Source organism: Passer domesticus, chromosome 2, assembly GCF_036417665.1.
Source record: "Passer domesticus isolate bPasDom1 chromosome 2, bPasDom1.hap1, whole genome shotgun sequence".
NCBI lineage: Eukaryota > Metazoa > Chordata > Aves > Passeriformes > Passeridae > Passer > Passer domesticus.
In genome coordinates, this window is record NC_087475.1 from 75,269,086 (window position 1) to 75,290,477 (window position 21,392).

General features: G+C 39.0%; 1 protein-coding gene across 2 annotated transcripts in view; it reads left to right on the forward strand.

Annotated features, from left to right (window-relative positions):
- GUCY1A2 (guanylate cyclase 1 soluble subunit alpha 2) overlaps window positions 1-21,392 on the forward strand; it is a 153,470-nt gene that overhangs the window by 90,363 nt on the left and 41,715 nt on the right. Inside the window, exons 6-7 of one of the 2 annotated variants that reach the window (XM_064409369.1) lie at window positions 3,430-3,573; window positions 3,650-4,195. In XM_064409369.1, the coding sequence (XP_064265439.1) occupies window positions 3,430-3,573; window positions 3,650-3,655 (150 nt within the window). In that variant the 3' untranslated portion in view covers window positions 3,656-4,195. Of the gene's footprint in view, window positions 1-3,429; window positions 3,574-3,649; window positions 4,196-21,392 lie in introns of those variants that run through there. The other variant, XM_064409368.1, reaches the window with a different exon arrangement.

Sequence of the window (21,392 nt, forward strand, 5' to 3'; positions counted from 1 at the left end):
CTGCCTTTTAATCATATTGATTGAATATTTATGGGGTAAGTTGCTCTCTGGTGAGCACAGCTTCGGGATCTACCCAGATGATACTTTGAAGCAAGCTATAAGCAGTACTCTGTATTTCTATTCCAATTGCTACTCCTCAGCTGAGACAAGAGAAATTCCCTTCTTCCCTGTGTGCATCTGATTCATTCAAGAGCCCAGCCTGAAATTCTGAAGTGTGATGTGTCACTCTTATTGCAGTCTCTATTTTAATGTCCTCATATACCCTTGTGAAGTTGAGTGAAGCCAAGTGAAGATTCTGCACCTCGGTCAGGGCAATCCGCAGTATTAATACACACTGGTGGATGAATGGATTGAGAACATCCCTCTGAAGAAGGACTTGGGAATAGTGGTAGATGAAAAATTAGACATGAGCCAGCAATGTGTACTTGCAGCCAAAGACAGCCACCCATACTCTGGGATGCATCAAAAAAAATGTGGCCAGCAGGTCAAGGCAGGTGATTCCTGCTCTGCTCTGGTGAGACCCCACCTACAGTACTGCATCCAGCTCTGGTGTCCTAAGCAAAAAAAGGACATGGATGTCTTGGAGGGAGTCCAGAGGAGGGCCACAAAAATGACCAGAGGGCTGGAGCACCTCTTCTCTGAAGACAGGCTGAGAGAGTTGGGTTGTTCCACCAAGAAGAGAGATCTTGTAGTGACCTTTGATGTATAAATGGGGCTTATAAGAAAGATGGAGAGAGACATTTTACCAAGGCCTGTTGTTACAGGACAACAGTCATTGGTTATGAACCAAAAGTGACTGTATGTGATATAAGGAAGAAATTCTTCACAATGAAGGTGTTGAGACACTGAAACAGGCTGCCCAGAGGAGCTGTGGATGTCCCATCCCTGGAAGTGTTCAAGGCCAGGTTGGATGGGGCTTTGTACAGCCTGGTCTAGTGGAAGGTGTCTCTGTCCATGGCAGGAGAGCTGAAATGAGATAATCTTGAAATGTCCTGACCAAAACCATTCTATGATTTTATGACTTCACTCAAGTGGACCAAATGAAAATGCCATGGACAATCTGAATTAGAAGAACTCCTGGAACTTTCGGAAGATTGGTCAAATCTGATTTTGAAGAAGGATGGAACCAAGGTTAAAGTGTGGTGGAGGTACTCATAATAAAAATTTCAGCTTAAATGCTTAGCTAGGGAAAATCTTAGAAGTGACTGAAAACAGGGTTAAAGAATGATAAATTTTTAGACAGGCCTGTCAATACTCATCACATCCAGTTTAAACTACCAGGTCAGTATAAGTGGTCATAGTCCTTCCCCTGCTTCTCCAGTATTGCTGTCAGATGAACTCCATAGGAACAAGCACTTTAAAGAGTAATGGCATTATTATAGTTTTATTTTTATATAAAGATTAATATGAGGCAGATTCTGTCCCATTTTTCTGGTAGTACAGTACATTCAGTGTGTGGAATTTAGCTGTTGAATAACAGCTATGGAAATTTCCAAGGGGGAAGAAGCTAACAAAATAAGCAGTTTTGTCTGAACACTGCAGGAACAGTATATGATCCCACATCTATGCAACCAACTTTAGTGGAAAAGCAATTCTGAAATTAGGTCATTCAACAAGGAGCAGAATTTGTATTTAATTTTTGTATTTGACATCATAGACTCAGCTCTTTCTGTAGTAACCCCTTTGAGTCTATTCCTACTGGTGTTTATTCATGATTTTAAAGAATGACAATGGGTTTCTGCTAATGCTTCCTTCCAATTTAGAGCATTTTTAAACATCTATTTCTTCCAGACTGTCCTTTCAATTTGTAATACTTCTTCTCACTGATTGTTTTTTTCTTTTTGCCCAGTTTGTACATTTTTCACCAGCCATTGATATATTCTTGCCCATCCATTTATCTTTGGAAAAACAAACTCCTAAACTGCAGGGCATTGGTGGTGTCTGCTTCTTGTGGATAGACATCCTGAGATATGGCAAACAGGCCAACAGCAGTATTGATTGCTCCTACATATTTTGTTTTATGTACAAGTACTATTAGGAGCTTTCAGAGATGTTGAAGGAGCTCCAATGGCTGTCTCAGCTCAAGAGAAACCCTCAGCTTCTTATCTATATTTACATCCTCCTGCACAATTAGCCAGAAGGGTTAAGTTGGCAATCTTCACAATGGGCTTGCAGCAGATTAAGTTTGGTGGTGGGAAGTATTTGCTCATCCTGTTCTAAGTTCATGCTCTGAGTACATTTACATGTGATGCTTACTATTTCAGGTACTGTTTGTATTGAGATACTATTTCCAGTTTATCAAGACTGGAAATTAATCTGAGAAGATCCAGGCCTACAACTTAAATTAAATTAGATTCTTAGATTCTCTGTAGAGAGAAGAATCAGCTATATTTATTCTCTGAATAACTCCTTTCTCAGTGCCTGCTTTCTTCTCACCCTAGTCTTTGCTGAAGCATTTTCTGGCATTCCTGTAGTGTTGTGTGCAGGGTGAAAGCCAGATTAGTTATGTCACGAAACCTAAACTAATCCTTGAGGTCTGCTTGGGCTCATGTTAATGGATTTTGTATGAGAATGTTACAGATGTGTGGGCAAACAGACTGCAAAACACAATGCTGTAAATAAAGCTGCAGGCCTTGAGGGCTGCAGTGTTTCTCAGGCTGCCTTTATCGAGAGCCAGAGGGCTTCTGCAATTCATTTTGCTCCCACTTCCTCCTGGGGGCCAGCTCTTTTTAAAGCAAATCAGGATAAGAGAGCAGTAAGGCCTGCCTGGATAGACCAGAGGGGTCTGTCTGCTGAACTTCATGCCTGCAGGTAGGGAATGCAGAGTAAGACAGCCTGCATGGTAGACAGAGACATCAATTTTTATTTGAAAAGGAGGGACAAAGGTGCAGGCAGGAGTCTGTAGCAATGGCATCTATTCGTAAATTATACCAGGAAGAGATATCCGCTAATGAGAAGTTAGATAGTCTTCACTGATTTTTATGGTGATGTTTTGCTTTTTCTAGTTCTCTTCCTGATATAATTTTCTAGCATATCAAATGCTAATTATGAATTATAATTATGTGGCACTACTATTACCCAACAGCAAACTCAGCCAGAATCTTATGAAATGAAGCTGCAAGTGATTTCTCATTTAGGAAAATGCAATTTTCTGTGTTACTGCTGTGGGAGAATGTTGTCGTATCTCAGCTGATGTCGTACACTGTTCTAGACAATCTTTGGTTATTAGGTGATAAACCACTGTGCTGTTGCTTGTGGGTTTTCACTGTACCTGTTTACAGACTCAGGTAATTATGCTCTTTTGTCTAATTGCTTATTTATGGATGTTTTGCTCACATGTTTTAAGCACTGCTATTTGATTGCAGCCCTAATGGCAGGGTTCCTCTCTCATTATCACACCGTAACACCGAGTTTGTCTGATTGCTGCAGGTGGAAACAATAGGTGATGCGTACTGCGTTGCAGCAGGGCTCCATAAGAAAAGCCTTAGTCATGCCAAAGCCATTGCCCTGATGGCACTGAAGATGATGGAGCTTTCAGAAGAGGTTCTCACTCCAGATGGAAGCCCGATTAAGGTAACCCCTTTGCTCTTTTTTCTTAGCTAGTCAGTGATACACGACCTGCTTCATTTCCTTGTGTTTTGTACCAGAGAGTTGACACCTGCATCACTGTGTCTGCAGCTCTGATGGCTACAGGCCTCTTCTCCAAATCAGTATAAACCTGCATAAAAGAAGAATCTGGGGACTGCCTGCTCTTTCTCACTGTTAATGTGCTTCCTTCCCATGCTGTTTCCGTCCCCTACTTTGGTACGGGGGAAAAAAACCATGTGTCCTTTTGTAACATTTTAGAGTTCCTCTGCTGTTATTCTTCTTTTGGTCCTATACCAACATATTCAAAAGAATATCATCCTGAAAAAATATGTTGGACTATGCATCTTGAAGAAAATTCTGTTAAAGCTTCGTATGAACATTCATTGAATACAAAATAAGCATTAAAAGACTGAAGTTACCAGAAGATATATAATTTTCAGTTTTGATATAAAACTATTTCAAACACATGTTAATTTAATTCTACTAAAATATATATTTTTTGATTGATTTTATTTGCTTTTCCAATAACTGTAGGCAGTTATATCTGCTAACTACCCTGGTATGTGCTGGGAGAGCTGTCTTCCAGAGCCTCTTCATATTTTCACTTTCGAGTCATTGCTTCAATTGTAGGGTAATTTTGAAGGTGTATGTTTTACTCCAAGACTTTCTTTTTGTGACTGTTCTCATTACCACACATTATTTTTCACAAAATTCTTCTTATTTTCACTGTCTGCATAAGAAAACCTGTAAAAGAAAGACATGCAGACATTGCAGAGGAAATAGGTGTATAATAAAATTGGAAATAACCAAATATTTTCAAAAAGTGCTAATAAACCTCCTTTGGAATTCAGAAGAAAAAAAATTTATCATACTTAAACTGAAAGTAGAGGTCCTGAGAAGCTTACAATAATTTCTTCTTCAGTTTTAGGTGTAATAGATTTCAGGGCAGGAGGGATGGTGATATTGTAGAATGTTGTTACCGTTGTACCTCACCTGGAAGCTGTGCTTAAAAATGAAGCTTATCTTTCATAAAAGCATATTCTGATTTGTTTTAAAGTTTATTAAGATTAGGGTTCCTCTCATGTGGATATATTTACCCTGTAAACTACTGCACTTAAGGACTTTTGGAGAAGTCTACTTTAGTTTGTCCTAATTTAGATGTCTGCTCTAGGATGAGATGAATCATTCCCTAAAAATGTGTGCTTTTTCAGTTGTCTGTAAGGGAGATCTATGTACTTAACCTAAATGTGGATGTCTGTGCTGTGGACTTCTACACTCTGTCACATGAGTCCTCCTACAAGTGGCAAGGAATGCATAGTTTTTCCTCGTGGCTATGTCAATGATCATCACAGTTAAGAATATACTCATTTTTAAATTCAGTTGGCATGACTTTTGCCTTCCAGACAATTGGCAAGAGTGATCCCTGTTTTTGTTAGTCAGCAGTTTTTCACTTAAAAAAAAAAAGGAAGGGGCCTATTGTGCCATTAGCAAATATTCCGTGTGCATTAAAATGTCTTAAAGCAGCATCAGGGGAAGTTCAGATTGGATTTAAGGAAGATGTGGTCAAGCACAGGTTTTCAGGAAAGTGGTCATGGCTCCAAGCCTGTACATGTTTAAGTGCAAGCTCTTAAATATGTGGCTTAACTTTTAGGTTGCCCTGTGTGAAGGTTTATGGAATAGATGTATTTTCTAAATTACTTCGATGGATGTATTTTGTTGTCATCTCAAGGCTGAATTCACCAGAATGCAAGGATTTACTTTTTGTGGTTCTTGAAATGTTCATCCCTGTGATAGCAGTGAATATCTTATTAAGTGACACTTCAAGTCTCAAAAAGTTAGGATGAAAAAGTAAATGAATACATTTTAAAAAATTACCATATCACATAAACAGGAATTTAGGATAAGATTTTCACCTATCTAGTACATTAGTAGATGACGAAATGAGGCTTGTTTTCTGGGTACACTGTAATCATATGAAGGTGTTCATTGTAGTGATCACAAAAATAACTTCTTTGTAGAACCATGTAGACTTCATGAAAAATCTGCCCCTGAGAGCAATGCTAGTGTGGGCAGTGAGCAGTGATGTGTTGGAACCCTGGATGCTGAGAATTTTAAACTTTCTGTGCTGAAAGGCACAGACCCACAAGAGAGCACTGCATTTCACCTGAGGCTGTGGAGAAGGCTTCCAAAATTGATTAATAGCACTGGGATTAAAGGTGTGTAGTTAGTTAAAAGTGTATAATATCTCAGGGTGGAAAACCTAGAGTTTGGGGTTTTAGAATATAGAAATATGAAGATGCAAGTTTTAGGATGGAGGCAGGTTGTTCATCTTCTTCCTTCTTCATGGGTTTGGGTGATGTTTTGTAACTGGGGAGAAAAGTCCTCATTGCAGGCTTCGAGGGATAAGTTATTGGGTTAAAAGGGAAAATAATCTAGGTGGCATTTCTTAATTGGACAGTTTAGTCTTAAAAGACCTTGTAACAAGAGATAGTTAGCCATTTTGTGTCTTGCTAATGAAAGGCTGCAGAACTCATGGTTGTGAGGCTGTTTCACTGATAAGAAACAATAAACACCTGAGTCCAAACATGAACTACCATCTCAAGTGCCTTCAGTCCTGACCTCGACAGAGGTAAAAAAAACAAGCAGAGAACCCACATGATAGACCTCAGGATGGTGGCCAGGTGTACGAAGCAGGCCTGGTTTGTATCCAGGTGATCTCCCTGCTCTGAGTCAGAGTCATAGCACGCTGATGAGAGCACCGTGGTGTGCAGCTGACACCTCCTCAGGCATTCAGCACTTCCAGCAGAGCCAGAGGCAGCACAAGTGCATGAGCAGGATGGGGACTCTGTGCCAGCACTCCTCATACCTGTGTGAGCAGCCTGGGACTCGAAGGGTAATGAGGAACTGTTATTTTGCAGAAAGAGAGAGCAAGCTGTATTATAGCAGAACACACAAATCCTATCATCAGTGTTGTAACACAGCCTGCCCTCTTAGAAATAAATATTTGTGACAGAAAATGGGCTGATCATTCCCCTGTGAGTGATGGAGGAGGCTTCAGGTCCCTTTGTGATTTTTTTTAGACTCAGTTCTACTAGAGGCAAAATCCCATCACTTTAGAATGAGCTAAGGCCTTAGTACAAAAGAGGGACTTTTGCTTCAGACACTGCATGTAGAATTTGATATACGTTTTTATCCTTTCAGCATAAAATTTTACTTTGGAAGCATTCCTTTGATTTATATTCTCTACAGCTATTTATATGTAGTACTTTATGACTTTAGTCTGAAAATATTGATTTAAAATTGCCTCCTACATTTAAGTGAGTGTTACTTGAGTATAGGATGTGCTTCATACGTTACTACTTTTTTTTTAGATAAAGTGGAATTACATTAATTTTAATAGCTAGAGATAATACTGTAAGAGGAATTCTCCAGGGCACTGACTTTCAGTGAAAGGTTGCAGTGCAGATATGGAATTCCTAGAGAATATTATTACTTGGATAACTTTTTATCATGCTTCAAAGCTTCCTAATTAATCAATGTGTAGTGTATATCCAAAGAAAGAGAAAGACCTCCTTTTCAGTTTTTTTTCAAAAGGGCTGCTGTGGCAGAACATACCTAGTTTCCACTAATGAGATTTCCCAAGAGAAAATTACCTGCTGTTTTTTGTGGTGTATGAAGGTTTATGTAATAGGGTCATGAAGAGATAAGAACTGGAAATTCAGAGGAAAAGTAAACGATTTACATGAAGCTGCTGAAATTAACTACAGTTATTTAGATTAATTGTGTGCAGGTGTTCTTGTCTAAAACATAATGGTTGAGCCCTACCACAGCAATTCAAAACACATTGCAAGATGTTTTTCTACAGCAGAAAAATGTCATCTGTATTTGAAATTGTTTATCTTACCATAACATGAGAATTATACCCGTAAATACTGTAATCCCAAGCTGAAGCAAATACATGCCCCTACCTTTCTTTTTGCTCACTTTCTAATGACTAGTTTGTGAAATACTCTAAACAGAGTAGTGCAGAACATTTCTAGCTGATACTGGCTTCAATGTGATTAATTTATTCTCAGGTCAGGTAGATGGGACCTTGCATTTGCATGGCACATAATCTGGTACTTGGCTCAGTTATTTCTTTATTATCTCTTGGAGCTTCTAACCTTCAGATGTACATTGCCAAAGCTATTTTATTATTGGATTTGTAGGCTGCACTCAAGCAGTGTAGGCATTAACATCATCTAATTTCAAACACTGACAGTGTGAACAGGTATGGCTAAACTTGTTATTGTAGTTCCCTCTTAAATGAAGAGGGTAAATTTAGTCTGTATTCATCTGAAATGCTTGCAGTGTCTACTGTATAATGAAATATATGAATTAATATTTGTCAGGTAGGTCCTGCCTCAAGAGTGAACAGGTTAATGACTTCTCAGGATGGATGATCCCATTGGAAAGAGCTGAACTGAAACAGAGGTTCACAACTTTGATCAGTCACAGCTTTTCCATTTGAATTTTAGATGTGATCCAGATTTTCTGTGCTTCAACTTTCCATGTATAGGTGAGAAATAAAGCTTTATGGGTAGAACCATTAGTTTAGCATGTCTAAGATGTATGAGCTTACAGCCATGCAGCTGCATTAATTTTGGTTTATGTTGTCTATTTAAACACCTGTGATTGTGATGACTGAAACAATGAAGGCCTGAATTTGATAAAACTCTAATCTCTGCTTGCCAATGGTAATTTTGACTAGCATGAACTCAGACTTGTGAATAAGAGCACAGAAGTGCCAAAAGAGCTCTGTAGAGTGTAATGATTTATGGCCGCAGTGAGTAACACACTTTTCTAAATAACATGGACAGGAGCAATGAATTGTAGAGTGCATACCATCTTCCCCTGGTTCATTAAGTATTCCCCGTCATATTTCAGTGATATGCCATTTGGGTCCAGGACCCACGTAAGAAGTGCCAACATTTATTTGTATAAATGGGATTTCTGTTTTTTCAAGTGAAGGGGCCATTCCCAAAAACAATGAGAGAGAGCAGCAGGTGTTGTCTCTGTAATCCTTTTCGGTGTTTCTTGCCTTGCTTATTATTCAGGTTGTGATGTGCTGGTTTTATAACAATTTGATGGTTCTATACAAATGCACATCTTTATGTAAGCAGCAAAAGGTTGTCTGGTTTGTTTTAAGTTGTGAAGGGCTGAGTGCTGATGCAGGCACTCAGCCCTGTGTGAAAAGCTGCTGCGATCCTGCGATGCTCCTTGCTCCATCTGTGGTCTCCTAGCAACTTTGCCTTGTACCTAATGTCTACATCACTCTCTGGAAGGTATATAAAATCCTACTTCAGCCTGCAGAACTGGAAATTAGAAATATCCTTGTGTTGAAAGAAAAAATCAGAAACAGTTCCACAAAATAAACCTTTGCAATAAGAGACTTTCCAGAGCCTGTAGTTTCACAGGTTTACCAACATTAGAGCATCACGACAGTTTTGGGGAGCATTCAGAGCTGTATGTCAGAGAAGCTTGGTACTTTTTCTTGACAGCATTGCTTGGGAGATGGTGAGGCAAAGTCAGCCCTGGTGATGATTCCCTGGACGTGGGAGAGTTCATGATTGCACTTCCTCAGTTTGGCCCAGTGCCTTTGGAAATGTAAAACGAGAGGAGCTGATTGAAGCACATTTCCCCAGGAATGTGGGAAATTGCAAGTTTTGTTAGACTACTCTAAGGGAAAATTCACTTTCCTCAGCCCTACAGTCATTTTTACTCAAGTGCTTCCTTTTGTGTGATTTTAATAATGATCTTTAAAAGCCCCAAGCCACCCCCATTACTTGCAACTTCTTTTCTTTTGAAGGGACTTTGTCAAATACAGTCGTATGTTATACCCACTGTAGGACAGTGTTACTGCATGTGTTGCAGTAACAGGGCAAAGTGGGGTTTATATGAATAGTGGGTGCACAGCAGCAGCTTTGTGTAAGAAACTGGTCTGAAAAATTAGACTGGCACTTAGTTTGCTGAAGAGGGAAGGTTCCCAAAAGGTTGTTAATTTTTTCAGATGGCACATTCTTTCAGATGGAACATTTTAGTTCTTAGGTAGATTTTCAAAGTTATGAGGACTTGATTCTGCACAACATAAGGATCAGCCTGCCCAGGCAAGGGTGTGATATTGGGATTGGCAACCTAGTGTAAGCCAAACTTGAGTAAACTAGAAAGCTAGGGAGATTTTTTTTTTAAATGACTGCTGGGAGAGAGATCTAAAAGACAAGCATGGAGCTAATTAATAACGTGAGGATCAGCTGAGAAGAGGTTTTGGCGTTAGACCTGGCCATTCTCCTCTCAGGCCATGTGTTATCTGACATTTCATTTCTGGCAAGTAGGAAGCACAAGTGCCTTTCTATCTCTACTTGACCCTGTGGCAGAGATAAAACATGCTTGTACAAACCAGGGTGGTTACCCAGGGCACCTTGTGACCTTTCCCACTGTTATTAGTTCACAGTGATTACTACGTGTTCACAGCTTTTTGACTCACAGTATGTAGATCTAGCTGTTCATGGGAACACCTCTGTGATTCAGTCATACTCCCTGTTCCTTAAGGGAGACTAAACCTTGCTGCGATCGCTGCACCTAGCTTGTAGCTTTGTCCTGGTGCCTCACGGTGAGCAGGTACTTTCATTTCCTTCTCTAGGTGCTATAACTACGTGCACAGGGAAAACCAGCAAGGATTTCAAGGTTTAGATCCCTGCGGGGAGCACAGGATATGCAGCTGGGTTGTGGGGTTAGCTTTAAGGTCACGGTGTGACATCTCTCACGGTTCAGCAGTCATTCCAGGCACAAACGCCTCCAACTAACACTCCAGATGTCTGGCTAGTAGTAGAACTGGTTGGGAATTTTCCACAGAAAACACTTTTTGTCTGAGAACACTTTATGATAAAAATAAATTACTGGGCATATCTACCAGCTTTTGTTAAATTGCTGATCAAAACTCACTTCAGAGTACTAAATACCAATAGTTACTGGGACAATGACCTGGGGGAAAAAAACCCCAGAACTTTAAAAGAGTAAAGCATTAAACTTGTAGTCTTTATGAGGAAAAAGAGCTCTGCATTCTCATTTATCTAGGATGGAAGGTATCCTATGATGCAGTTTTGCCCCTGGGCTTGGGTTGGGACATTTTTTGCAGCTGCCAGAACTTCACATTCTGGCTTTGACTGTTACAGTCAGTGGAGGACTCCCATGCTGAAGCTGAAATGTTCTGTTGTTATTATTGTACATTGACTCTTTATTCAGACAAAACCAAGCAATAATAACAATAGAAATGCAGCCCTCCAGGTGAATAAATAATTAAATCTGTGGTGCGTACAGCATTTCAAAAGGTTGATATTGTTGCATCTTTATGAAGGGAAGAGTAGACAAAAATCTAAATTTAGAATTGCAGCATGTACAATGATGTTATGTGTTTCTATATAATAGAGATATAAAATTTGAAATAATTCATGAATATTTAAATAATTGGGCTAGGGAATCCAGGGTAGCAGAGTGCTGAAATTTTATTTCTCCTAAGTCCTAAATGTATGTTCTCTTCTTCCATTGGTATGTTTCCTGTCATGTAAAAATTAAAAAGTCTGGTTTCCACTATACTACAAGAGTATTTTTTCTTATCTCCTGAGATAAGAAGAGATGAAAAACATTACACAAAAGTTGAAAAAAGTAGTGATATGAGAATTCACTAACCTGCAAGAACTCACAGAAGAGAAGCAGTAATACACTGAGAAACACCAGAGACTATGCATAAAGATAGTGCTTGATTGGCTTTTATGCAGTAAGCATGACCAGAAAATGCTAGCCTTGAATTGCTACCTCGCTGGGTTAATAGGCACAGGTGATCCCAGAGGTCTCAGAGGGAGATGCACAGATGAAAATGCCATGCCCTTTAAAGCTGTAGAGGTGGTTGCTACCTCAGTGTCTGTTTCCAGCTGCTGAGATGCTGTCAGGCAGCTGCTGCCCTGTGCTGCATTGCTCGAGCATCTGCCTCTCCTTTCAGTGACTGAGCTGTCAGCCCCTGCTTTGTGCTCTGCCTGCTTGAAAATAAGGAAGCCTATTCTGTCCAGTGCTGGTGATATTTATTTGCTGTTGTAATCTCAGTTATGTACATTCTCTTTTACAAACTGGGTGATACGTTGCTTTGGAACTATCATTAAGTCACTGACACCCAGTTTCTGTCTCTTCCAAGGGTCCCAACAGTTTAGTCACCTAACCCAAATGGTTTTCTTTATCTGGAATCACAGTGTGCCATTAATGGTATGTTTTGGCAGTGAATAGGGTAACTCACTTCATCCTTTGGTCTGACCCTCCTCTAGAAGAAAGAGATGGTATTATACCTGCAGCAGCCTTACAGTGTGCAAAAGCAACACATCCTCCTGGATAATGCAGCTTGTCATCTGTGGGCTAGATGACAGTGCTAACATAGCTCCTTCTTTCATCCAGATGCAGCCTGGAGAAAAAGATTTAAGAAAGAACCTTGTCCCATCTACTCCTTCCCCTCTCTCCCTTGTCTGCTACTATATGAGTAGTTTTGGATAAGGTGCAGCTGGAAATACAAAAAGTAAAAAAAAAAACCAAAAAAAAAAAACCCACAAAAATTCAGCTGAGCTGCCTGCGGTGTTGTATACTGTATGGCTTCTGTTACACATTTGAAGGGTGTTGATCTCCTGTCCACAACCTATTAGTTCTCTTGTCCCTTTAATGTAATTTTTCCGGGAGGATTATCTCACTGGTAGAAAGAGGCAAAGCCTTTTTACATTGCAAGGATGATCACCTCAGTTTTCCTTTTCTTTCCTGACCCTGATTACAAGCAGAGCCTTGCCCTGAGTCCCAGAGGAGCTGCCTGTGGGTTGTCTCATGGAAATCAGTGTCTTTGTCAGCCCCACTGGGCAATCCTGTAGAAATGTTAACCTTTATGCATTGGCTAGATACTCTGGCATCCACAGCTACAGCATTTTTAGGAGCAGCTGGCAGCATCTGCTCTGCAAGTTTAAGAAGAAGAAAGTGCATTTGTTAATGGCAGTTCACTGCTTGGCTTCCCCCATTCTCTCCAACATGCACAGTTCAGAGAGGAAAAGTCAAAGTCTGCAGTTTTAAGCACCAGTTAAAAAACCCTGTGGCTTAACTGTTGTCATTATTCTGAGTTAAACAGTGAGTCACTGCACTGTGCTATATTTGAGTGAACAGTTCAGATGAGGGGTGGGTGCTGGAGGCTTGTACTTGGCCTTCTGTTTGGAGCTGACAAGTTCAGCAACATTGTTCAACAGTTTCAGAATAGTTTAGTTCCCTGAGGAAGAATGCATTTCCTGTCATAAATAAATCCATAAACTAAATGTTTCATGGTATTTCAGCTTCCTTTCATATGAGACATAGAGCATTTTGGAAAAAATGCCAGTACTTCCAAGGGATTTGCAACAGCCTTTTTTGTTTAAATACCTTCTTTAAATCTAAACTAGGTAAAAGTAATTCAATGCAAATAATCCTCTTCAGAGACTTTATGTTGAATAATTTGAACATTTTTTTGAGCATAAAAATCTCCATATTTATATTGGATTCTGATTTTGCTTTAGTATTTTAAAAAGAGAGGAGAAGAGAAGCAAAAACATTAGTTTTGAATGAAGGAGGAGGGAAAACAAGGCTCAGATAATCTGAGGGTGTTCAGTCCTACTATGTGACCTATTTGATTGCATCAATAAAAAGAAAGGGGAAAGTAGTATAAGGAAAAGTGGATTAGAATGTACAAGGATTTCTCCACCTGGCAGAGCTTGGAGGGGTTGAAGTGATCCTTATCCTAAAGGAAAACCTGATTTTTGAAGCTTTGATGCTTCATTCCAGGAAAAGAATCAACCCTGAGAAGGAAGATGGGAAGAGATATATTTCTGAGATCTCATCTTACCCTCCTGCAAAATCTCCATGCCATAAAGCAAAAGCTCTGGATAATTTCTTACTGAGATATAGTTTTCCTAGATGAATTAGACAATTATTGACATTTAGCTAAATATTCTAATAATTTCACCATTATTTTAATATCTAAAATGACAAAAACTGATTAGAATGAAGTTATCAAAAATCACAGAACAATTTTAAGGTTGGAAAGGATTTCACAAGATCAGCTGATTCAACTTTTTGTGCCCAGATGACATTATTTACCACCCTGTCCAATGACAGCTTGAACACCTCCACTGATGGGGTCTTCACCACATCCCTGGGGATGTTGTTCCGGTGATTGATTGTTCTCACAAAAAATTATTGCTTATGATGAGATGAAGCCTCTCGAGGTGCAAGTTGTACCTGTCACCTCTTGTCATGTCCACGTGTCCTCTGTGACTTTCTGTCTTATTTGTACCTGCCCTTGAAGTACTGGAATCCTGTGATGAGTTTCTTCCCTTAGGTGTCTCTTCTGCAGGGAGAAAAGGCCCCACTCCTTCAGGCTTCCCTCACAGGGCAGGCTCTCCAGCCTCATGATCATCTTTGTGGTTTTCCTTTGGACACTCCTGTTTGTCTGTGTCTTTGCTGAGCAGAGGGGCCGGCTGGGCATGGTGCCCTGGTGCAGCCTGACAAAGGCTGGGCAGAGTGGGATGATGACATCTCCATCCCTGCCACGACGCCCCTGCAAATGCAGCCCAGGATCCAGCGTGCCTTTGCTGATGCAGCAGTGCAGGACCCTTCTCAGCAAGGCTGCTTCCCAGCCACACAGATCCAGATTTCACTGAGCTCTTTAGTTATTCTGGCCCAGGTAATGTGCTGATAGGTTTACATTGTTAAAATTCAATGTTTGTCTGGGAGACATAAATGTTCTTTACAACAGCGTGTATTTTCACTTTTCTGTAGACATAGTGACACCTCTTACAAAAATTTAAATGGAAAGTGAGTAATTAAATCCCTGTGTGCCTTTCTGAAAATTTGTCTTTTCTATAATCTCTTTAGAATACCTGTTTTTCTTTCTGTGACAACTTATTTTGTAGTAGGTCCATTTGTGCTGCATTTTAAAAAATGGATGAAAAAAATGTGTAAAAATCTTTACCAGAAGAAAAAGAGTCCTAAAAATAGGGAGATTTTTTAAACTGCCATACAGTTCTTTGGGAAAGGAATTAACTGCTGTTGTTACTGCTTTACTACTGTCATTTCAGCATAGTGGCGCCCACTCTATAGCCACAAACAACACTTTACAGAATTAGAGTTATTGTTTCCTTTGGCAACATCAATATGATTTACTTAAAAGAAGCAGACTTTTACAAAACCTTAAATTGAAGAAGTCTTTTTTTTTTTCTTGACTGATCTATGACAGTGACAACAAATATATAATATGAAATTGCACATATATTTCCCTGTTATTCCAATAAGTGTTTCTGTGAGATTTTTTAATAAATGCTATGACCTCAAGGTGTTATGATAGTCAGAAAATAATTGAGCTTTGTGATCTGGAAATCAGGCATCTGGGAGCATTTCAAGTAGGACAATGAAAAACACTATACACTCCAAACTTTAAAGTAAATAGTACACTCAAAAATTTGTATTTATAGTCCCTGGTTATAGGACTTTGATCTTTTATTTGTTATTTCAGTTTGCATCTGTGTATATTTTTTCATCTTTCCCCGTTTACAGGCCATCTTGCTTACTTATAATGTTTTGAAAATGTGATCACCTCACAGCACACTGGTTGCTTGAACTTAGAGAACAGCTTCATTGTTCAGATGTCTTTTTGACCAAAATGCCTATTTATTTAATCAAATATGCTCCAGTGTTATAGATAATTTCAAACCTGGTTTAGCTAACTACACATTTGTAAATGTAAGTGCTTTGGGAGCTGAGCTCAGGTCCTTTTATTTGAGTAGAAAATCTTTTGCATTTAGCTGCCTTTGTTCAGACTTGGATTTTCTGAGGAGAAACTGTCATTTCTGACCATCATTTCACAGATACTGAAAGAGATATAAATACAGAAAGACTGAACAGTTTCTTCTCTATGTTACAAGTCTCTGTCTTCAAGAATTTGCTCATGGTGGTTATTCTTAGCTTATATTAACCAAGACAACATGAAAATTGGTGACCCTTTTCCTATATAAACTGTGAAACACTAATTTAATTTCATTACATGCTAATTTTAGCATGGGCAAGGTATTTTTTGTAGGATGCAGACTGTTTCATTATTTCTAACTCCAAAATACCAGTCTTCTTTCACTTTGAATAATGACTTTTTCAAAGGTAAAATTAAAGATGACATGGAGTTCAAACTTAGGGGGTTTATTTCTGTATGTGTTCATCACAAAACTTCACATCTCTTAGAAAACTATTTGATGTTCAAATTTACAGTCTCACTTTTCTTAAACTTCAATGAGAAAAAAGCACTACTGCATCCTGTTTGGCACTCCCTGGAACCTTTTCTCTATCATAACTAGGAAAAAAAATCTTCAAAGGCTGCAGTGAGTCCTTCACTTAACCCCATTTGTCTCCAGGGTACCATCCATTGCATACTGGGCTCTCTGTTATGTCTGCTTCCAAGGCCACAGTACTGGGCTAGATGCTCTTTTGGTCTGATTCAGTACAGTTGTTCTTACATTCTTATCTAATTTATTGCCTGTTCCGAGTCACAGATCTCTGCAGCTAAATGTCAACTCCTTTTTCTGAAGGACTGACATATTTAATAGCAAGGATAGCTCAGATAACAAAAGCAACAAAAATTCTGTCTGCTATGACTGAGATCATGGTATCTGTTTCAGTGTGGTTACCCTACAGATTTTTATAGACTAGAATCATGGAATTATGGAATTATTTTGGTAGGGAAAGACCTTTAAGATCATCAAGTCCAACCATTATCCCAGCACTGCCAAGTCCACCACTAGACCATGTCTTTGTGGTTTGTTTATACATTCCCATTTCCTCCTCAACAGACTCATAAGAAGCTTATGAAATTGCTGGTCATAAAAATATTGAGGACACTATAACATTATTCTTCTGTTCTCAGAGCTTTCATTACTTTTGAGCATTTGCCAAAGAATTTTTAGCCTTTTTGTTTTTCATGAGCTCTTCCTTGATGTTTGCCATTTGTTGCATTGTGTATATTGGATACCTAAATTATGTGATGTTCTGCTCTCTGGACAGAAGAAAAGCTTTTGAGGCATGAGAATGAATGGCAAATAGCTAAATAATAAAGCCTACTCTTGTTCACAAACGAAGGCTATTGTTTACAGGAGATGAGATTAATTTTGCTAAGATCTGTTCCCTTGTGAACACATTGAATAAGTTTTTTTGGTCTGATTGTTGATGACTAAAAAGAAATGAACAGCCATTCAGAATCAGTGTGATTGTTTGCAAATGTACCTTTTGCAGAATGGAGAAAGGCTGTTCCCACAGCAGAACTGTCTCTCCAGTTATGTCTTCACAAATCTGGGGAGCCACACTCTACAAACAGCAATCTATAAGACAGTCCAGAGTTTCCAGTCTGGTTTTCAGTGGGGCTAAGCATTGCTCCACTATCCACAGTGGGTAGTGGTAGTGTAGGGTTCCCCTTCCCTTCACTTAGAAGTGTGACGTAGGTGCATGTCATGCTTGTTGCTGGTTTTGACAGTTCTGTAATAAGAGCCACCTGGAGTTTCTTTTTTTAATTTGTTTTTTGGTGAAATATTTTGCTCATATTAAACCAAGATTTATTGTCAATGCATTATTTTATGGATTTTTTAAATAGATTAAGATTTCTGGTAAGACAAAAAGTTATTAAGGGTAGCCAGTGTTTAAGGGGAGTGGAGAAAACCAAGCTTAGCCTTTAAGGCTTACATTAGAAAAAGGTGAATGTCCCACACTCCATATGAGGGAGTACCATTAAGCCCCAAATAGAGTAATGGCTGTTCTTGAGCCTGCCATTGTTTTGTCATTTCAGTTTTGTTTCTCAGAAAAGATGTTTAAAAAATGCAATGTGTACGAAACTGAATGTTTTTTCTTGCTAACCCTAACAGCAAGAATCATCAATGCACAGCCCACATAACACTAATATTAAAATGAAATCTAAGCTTTAAACAATGTTTTGCAAGAGGACTCAAAAAGTATTTTTGAGAATTTAGAAAGTGAGAAATAAATAAGTGTTTTAGAATCTCTTGTATGCTTAGTGGGCATCTGAATCCCAGCAAATTACGTTGTAAATGCCTGTTTGGAGCTATGACCAAATTGCACCAGATGACTGCTTTTAGTTTGGTCTTCTGAAGATCAGAAAGCCATATGGAACCCCAATGCCTTCCTGAAAGTTCTCCTGTGTATACATTCCTTCTGTCCTCCACAGAAATGGAAAAGGAACAAAAAGCCAATAGAAAAAACAACTCTGAACAGCAAATCTGCATGCATAAGAACTAAATAATAAAAATAGCAAGTTTACAGGCTGTATAGAGGACTGAAATTTGTGGAATTTTCTGAGAGGCTCGTAATACCAGTTTTTCTGTTGCTTTCTTTCCAAGAACACCAGCAAAGAGCAAATATTAGCTGGAATTGTGACTTCCTCAGTAGGATGTTTGTCCATGCATATGTGAATATGGGGTCGCCCTCTATGTAAAGCATTTACTTGAATGTACTCTGTTTGCAAACATTGCTAAGCTCATCTCCTGATGTGTCTTAGACTCTCATGACAGTGTTATGAATAATCCAGATGCAACTATTTCCTGAGCATATTGACAATTTAGTTGGACAAGGTTCCAAAATGACAGTGTGACTCGTATTCTCTCATTAGTTTGGATTAACAGAAGTTGATACCTTAATAGCCCAGTGCTATTGGAGGAATTAAAGTTTTCCCATGGATACTGTGATACATCTGGAATTATTACTGGTGCATGAAAAACAGATGTGCATATTTTTCTGTTACTGCCATGTTTCACTCTAGGCTTAGTATACCAAAACTTAGCTGTCACTGGTCCCCTTTCTCCAGGCTCCTCCTCTCCTGTTTCTTTTGTCTTGTCTTGAATTTTGCTTTTTAGTAATTTTCTATAAGTGAGATTCTTCTTTGCTCTGTGTGGTTGTGCTCAGACATATTAGTTATGGCCTTTAGGGTTTGGTAGCTGCAGCATTTAGGATCACTGTGGCTTAGTATGGATGAACATGCATTGTTGTCCCTGCCATGAATGCCTTGGGGAAAGTCTGTGTTTTATCTTGTGTCACAGCCTTAACTGCCACAGGTCTCTCTTCCCTTCCCAATTGCTGTTCTCCTTAAACCCAGGCATCCTGAGCATCCCACAGCGTACTGTCCACTCACCAGCTTGTCCTACACCGCCTTTGACACAAATCCTTTTCCAGGCATCTTTTGAGTCAGTGAGAGTTCACTAACAAGGTTTGAACAGTGCTCTGTGTGTACTCCAGATCTGCTGCAGCATGCTGTCAGCTGTGGGTGTCAGCACAGGGCCAACTGGGTGGAAAAGCAGGGAGCTAAATCATGTGCTCTGATGCTACCTTCTGTTTTAAACTCTCTAGGACTGCACTGAGGTGACGTCAGAAGCACCACTTGTGACCTCCACAGAAATGGCACATTTTCAAAACCGTTACTTTCAGAAATCATTTTTGGGGAGGGTTTCCAGATGTCTCCAGGTTGAGCAGAACTGATTCCATTCTTATGAAAAATATTTAAAAATTCATTGTAGGCTAATTGTATAATGAATTACTTTATTTAAATAAAATCAAGGATATGTAGAGGGAAAAAGGGACTCAAATTGTGGAGTTAGAGATTAGGTTTATCATCACCTTGTACTTACAGCCAGAAGGGCAGACCAAGGAAAGGGGGGATGCACTCAAGTAAGCTGCCATCAATTAGTGCCTGAATAAAGGTTACAGCAAAGCCTGCCTTCAGTCCTGTGAACATTTGAGGAATCCTCTCAGTGCATAGCTGTGAAAAATCTGCTGCAAAGAAAGATGGCCAGAAATATGCTAGAACTCAGGGACAGGCAAATATCAGAGTTTCCTGTTCTGGTTTGCTCCAGTTAGTTTGAGCAGCCATAACAATCTAGTGAGAACATCACAGAATGTGGAACCTTCCAGCAGAAGGTGATGTGTTCTTACCTTGGAAGACTCAGAGGTGGTTGGAAGCAAGGAAGGCTGGAAAGCTATTACTCTTCATTTGTCATGTTCTGACAATGTTTTATGGGTGTTGAGCACTGCCATGGTTTGTGTCAGGACAGTCCTCCTTGGACTGACCCAGCAGCAGTGCTGTGATTCTATGGCTGTATTGGGTCCAATCTGAACAAGGTTATCTTAACACTGCTTGGAGTCTATGTGCCTCACTGAAATGTGCAGTGCAGGTTATAGCTTTAAAGGTGTTCCAGATTTATAAATAGCCTTTCTTAGTGTGGCAGAAATTAGAGATACAAAGAATTTGTGTTTGCTTGGCAACATTTCCCCATGATTAATGTGGAAGTGTACTTTCTTATTAGCAGGTTCTTCACATATAAGCATAATTTGTAAAAAAATCTTCATGTCTGTTGAGATACATTGTTCTATGATTTAGACAGATGTGAATAAAATGCACACTTTAGAGGAGATCTGCTTCTATTTGCTCAAATTTGCATATTAAGTTCAGCTGCATGAATTTGGATGGTTTTTGATTTGAAGAAAGCTTCTATTTATTTCTATAGAAAATAATGAATTTATTTCAGAGAAAAGGAAAAGAGTTTTCATTACTCTTCCCACAATTCTACCATAGGGAATGGTGTCTTTGGAAAATGTAGTCTGAACATTATTCATCTTTCCCATGGGGATTACTGGAAGTAAATTAGGATTCTCTGAATTTGCTTACAAACCAAGATCAATTTCTAAGTAACACTAAATGAAGAAAAATTGTGGTGATTTATCAGACCCAGTCCACTGTAGTAGCTGCTTTATAATGAGCTTTGAGACACACCATAATGTAGTCTTTTGTTGCAAGTGTCTTTTGTACACACACTGCCTACCTTTTATGAATTAATTGGAATTTAGCATGCTACAGCTTTGAAGTATATGAAGCCAAACCCTTAATGTGGGAAGCTTCTGGGATTGAAACACTTTTGCAATGAGAAATCTTAAATATGTTTTGACTAATTTCATTCAAGGATCATCTACATCATTTTTATGTAAGTGAATCTCTTAATTTCATGTGCCTTACCACTCTAATTAAAATTTACATTTCAGTCCTTATAACATTTCTAAGAGAGCTATAACGTTTTTACTTGGTAATATATTTATTGTTATAGAATGTCAGTCACTGATTAGAATTTTAGCAATTAAATTTTTTAATTAATGATCACAGATTTGAAAGGTCAGTGTAACTTAGTTCGTTTTGCTGTTGCCCCTGTCACTCATGGCACAATAATTGTTCCAGCTCTTCAAGTAGATAAGTGCAACAGAAAATGATAGGTGGATTAATGGAGTTCGTGCTGAGGGCCTTGCATCTATACTTGATGTTTTTGAGATTTTTACTTGAAGTGATTTTGTTCCTCATACTAAATGTCTCTACCATACTAAATGCCTCCAGAGATCTGAAATATCAAATGTTGATTTACAAGCTGATATGCCCATAAAAGTTTGTCTGAGCTTTGGTGTACATTTTGAGAAGAGCTACTGCTTTACTTTCCTTTAACAGGGTTCTACTTCATGCAGAACAAACCATTTTGTAAAGTGAAGCAATGTAGAGTAAATAGGAGCAGTTGGGGCAGGTGCTTCAAAACCACGTAGAATGGTTTAAAAGCACAACCACTATGTTGTACTTTGGAGGTTGCTGCCCTTTAGTGAGGTGGTTCTTCCTGTCATTCTCATGGAGGCTGAATGTG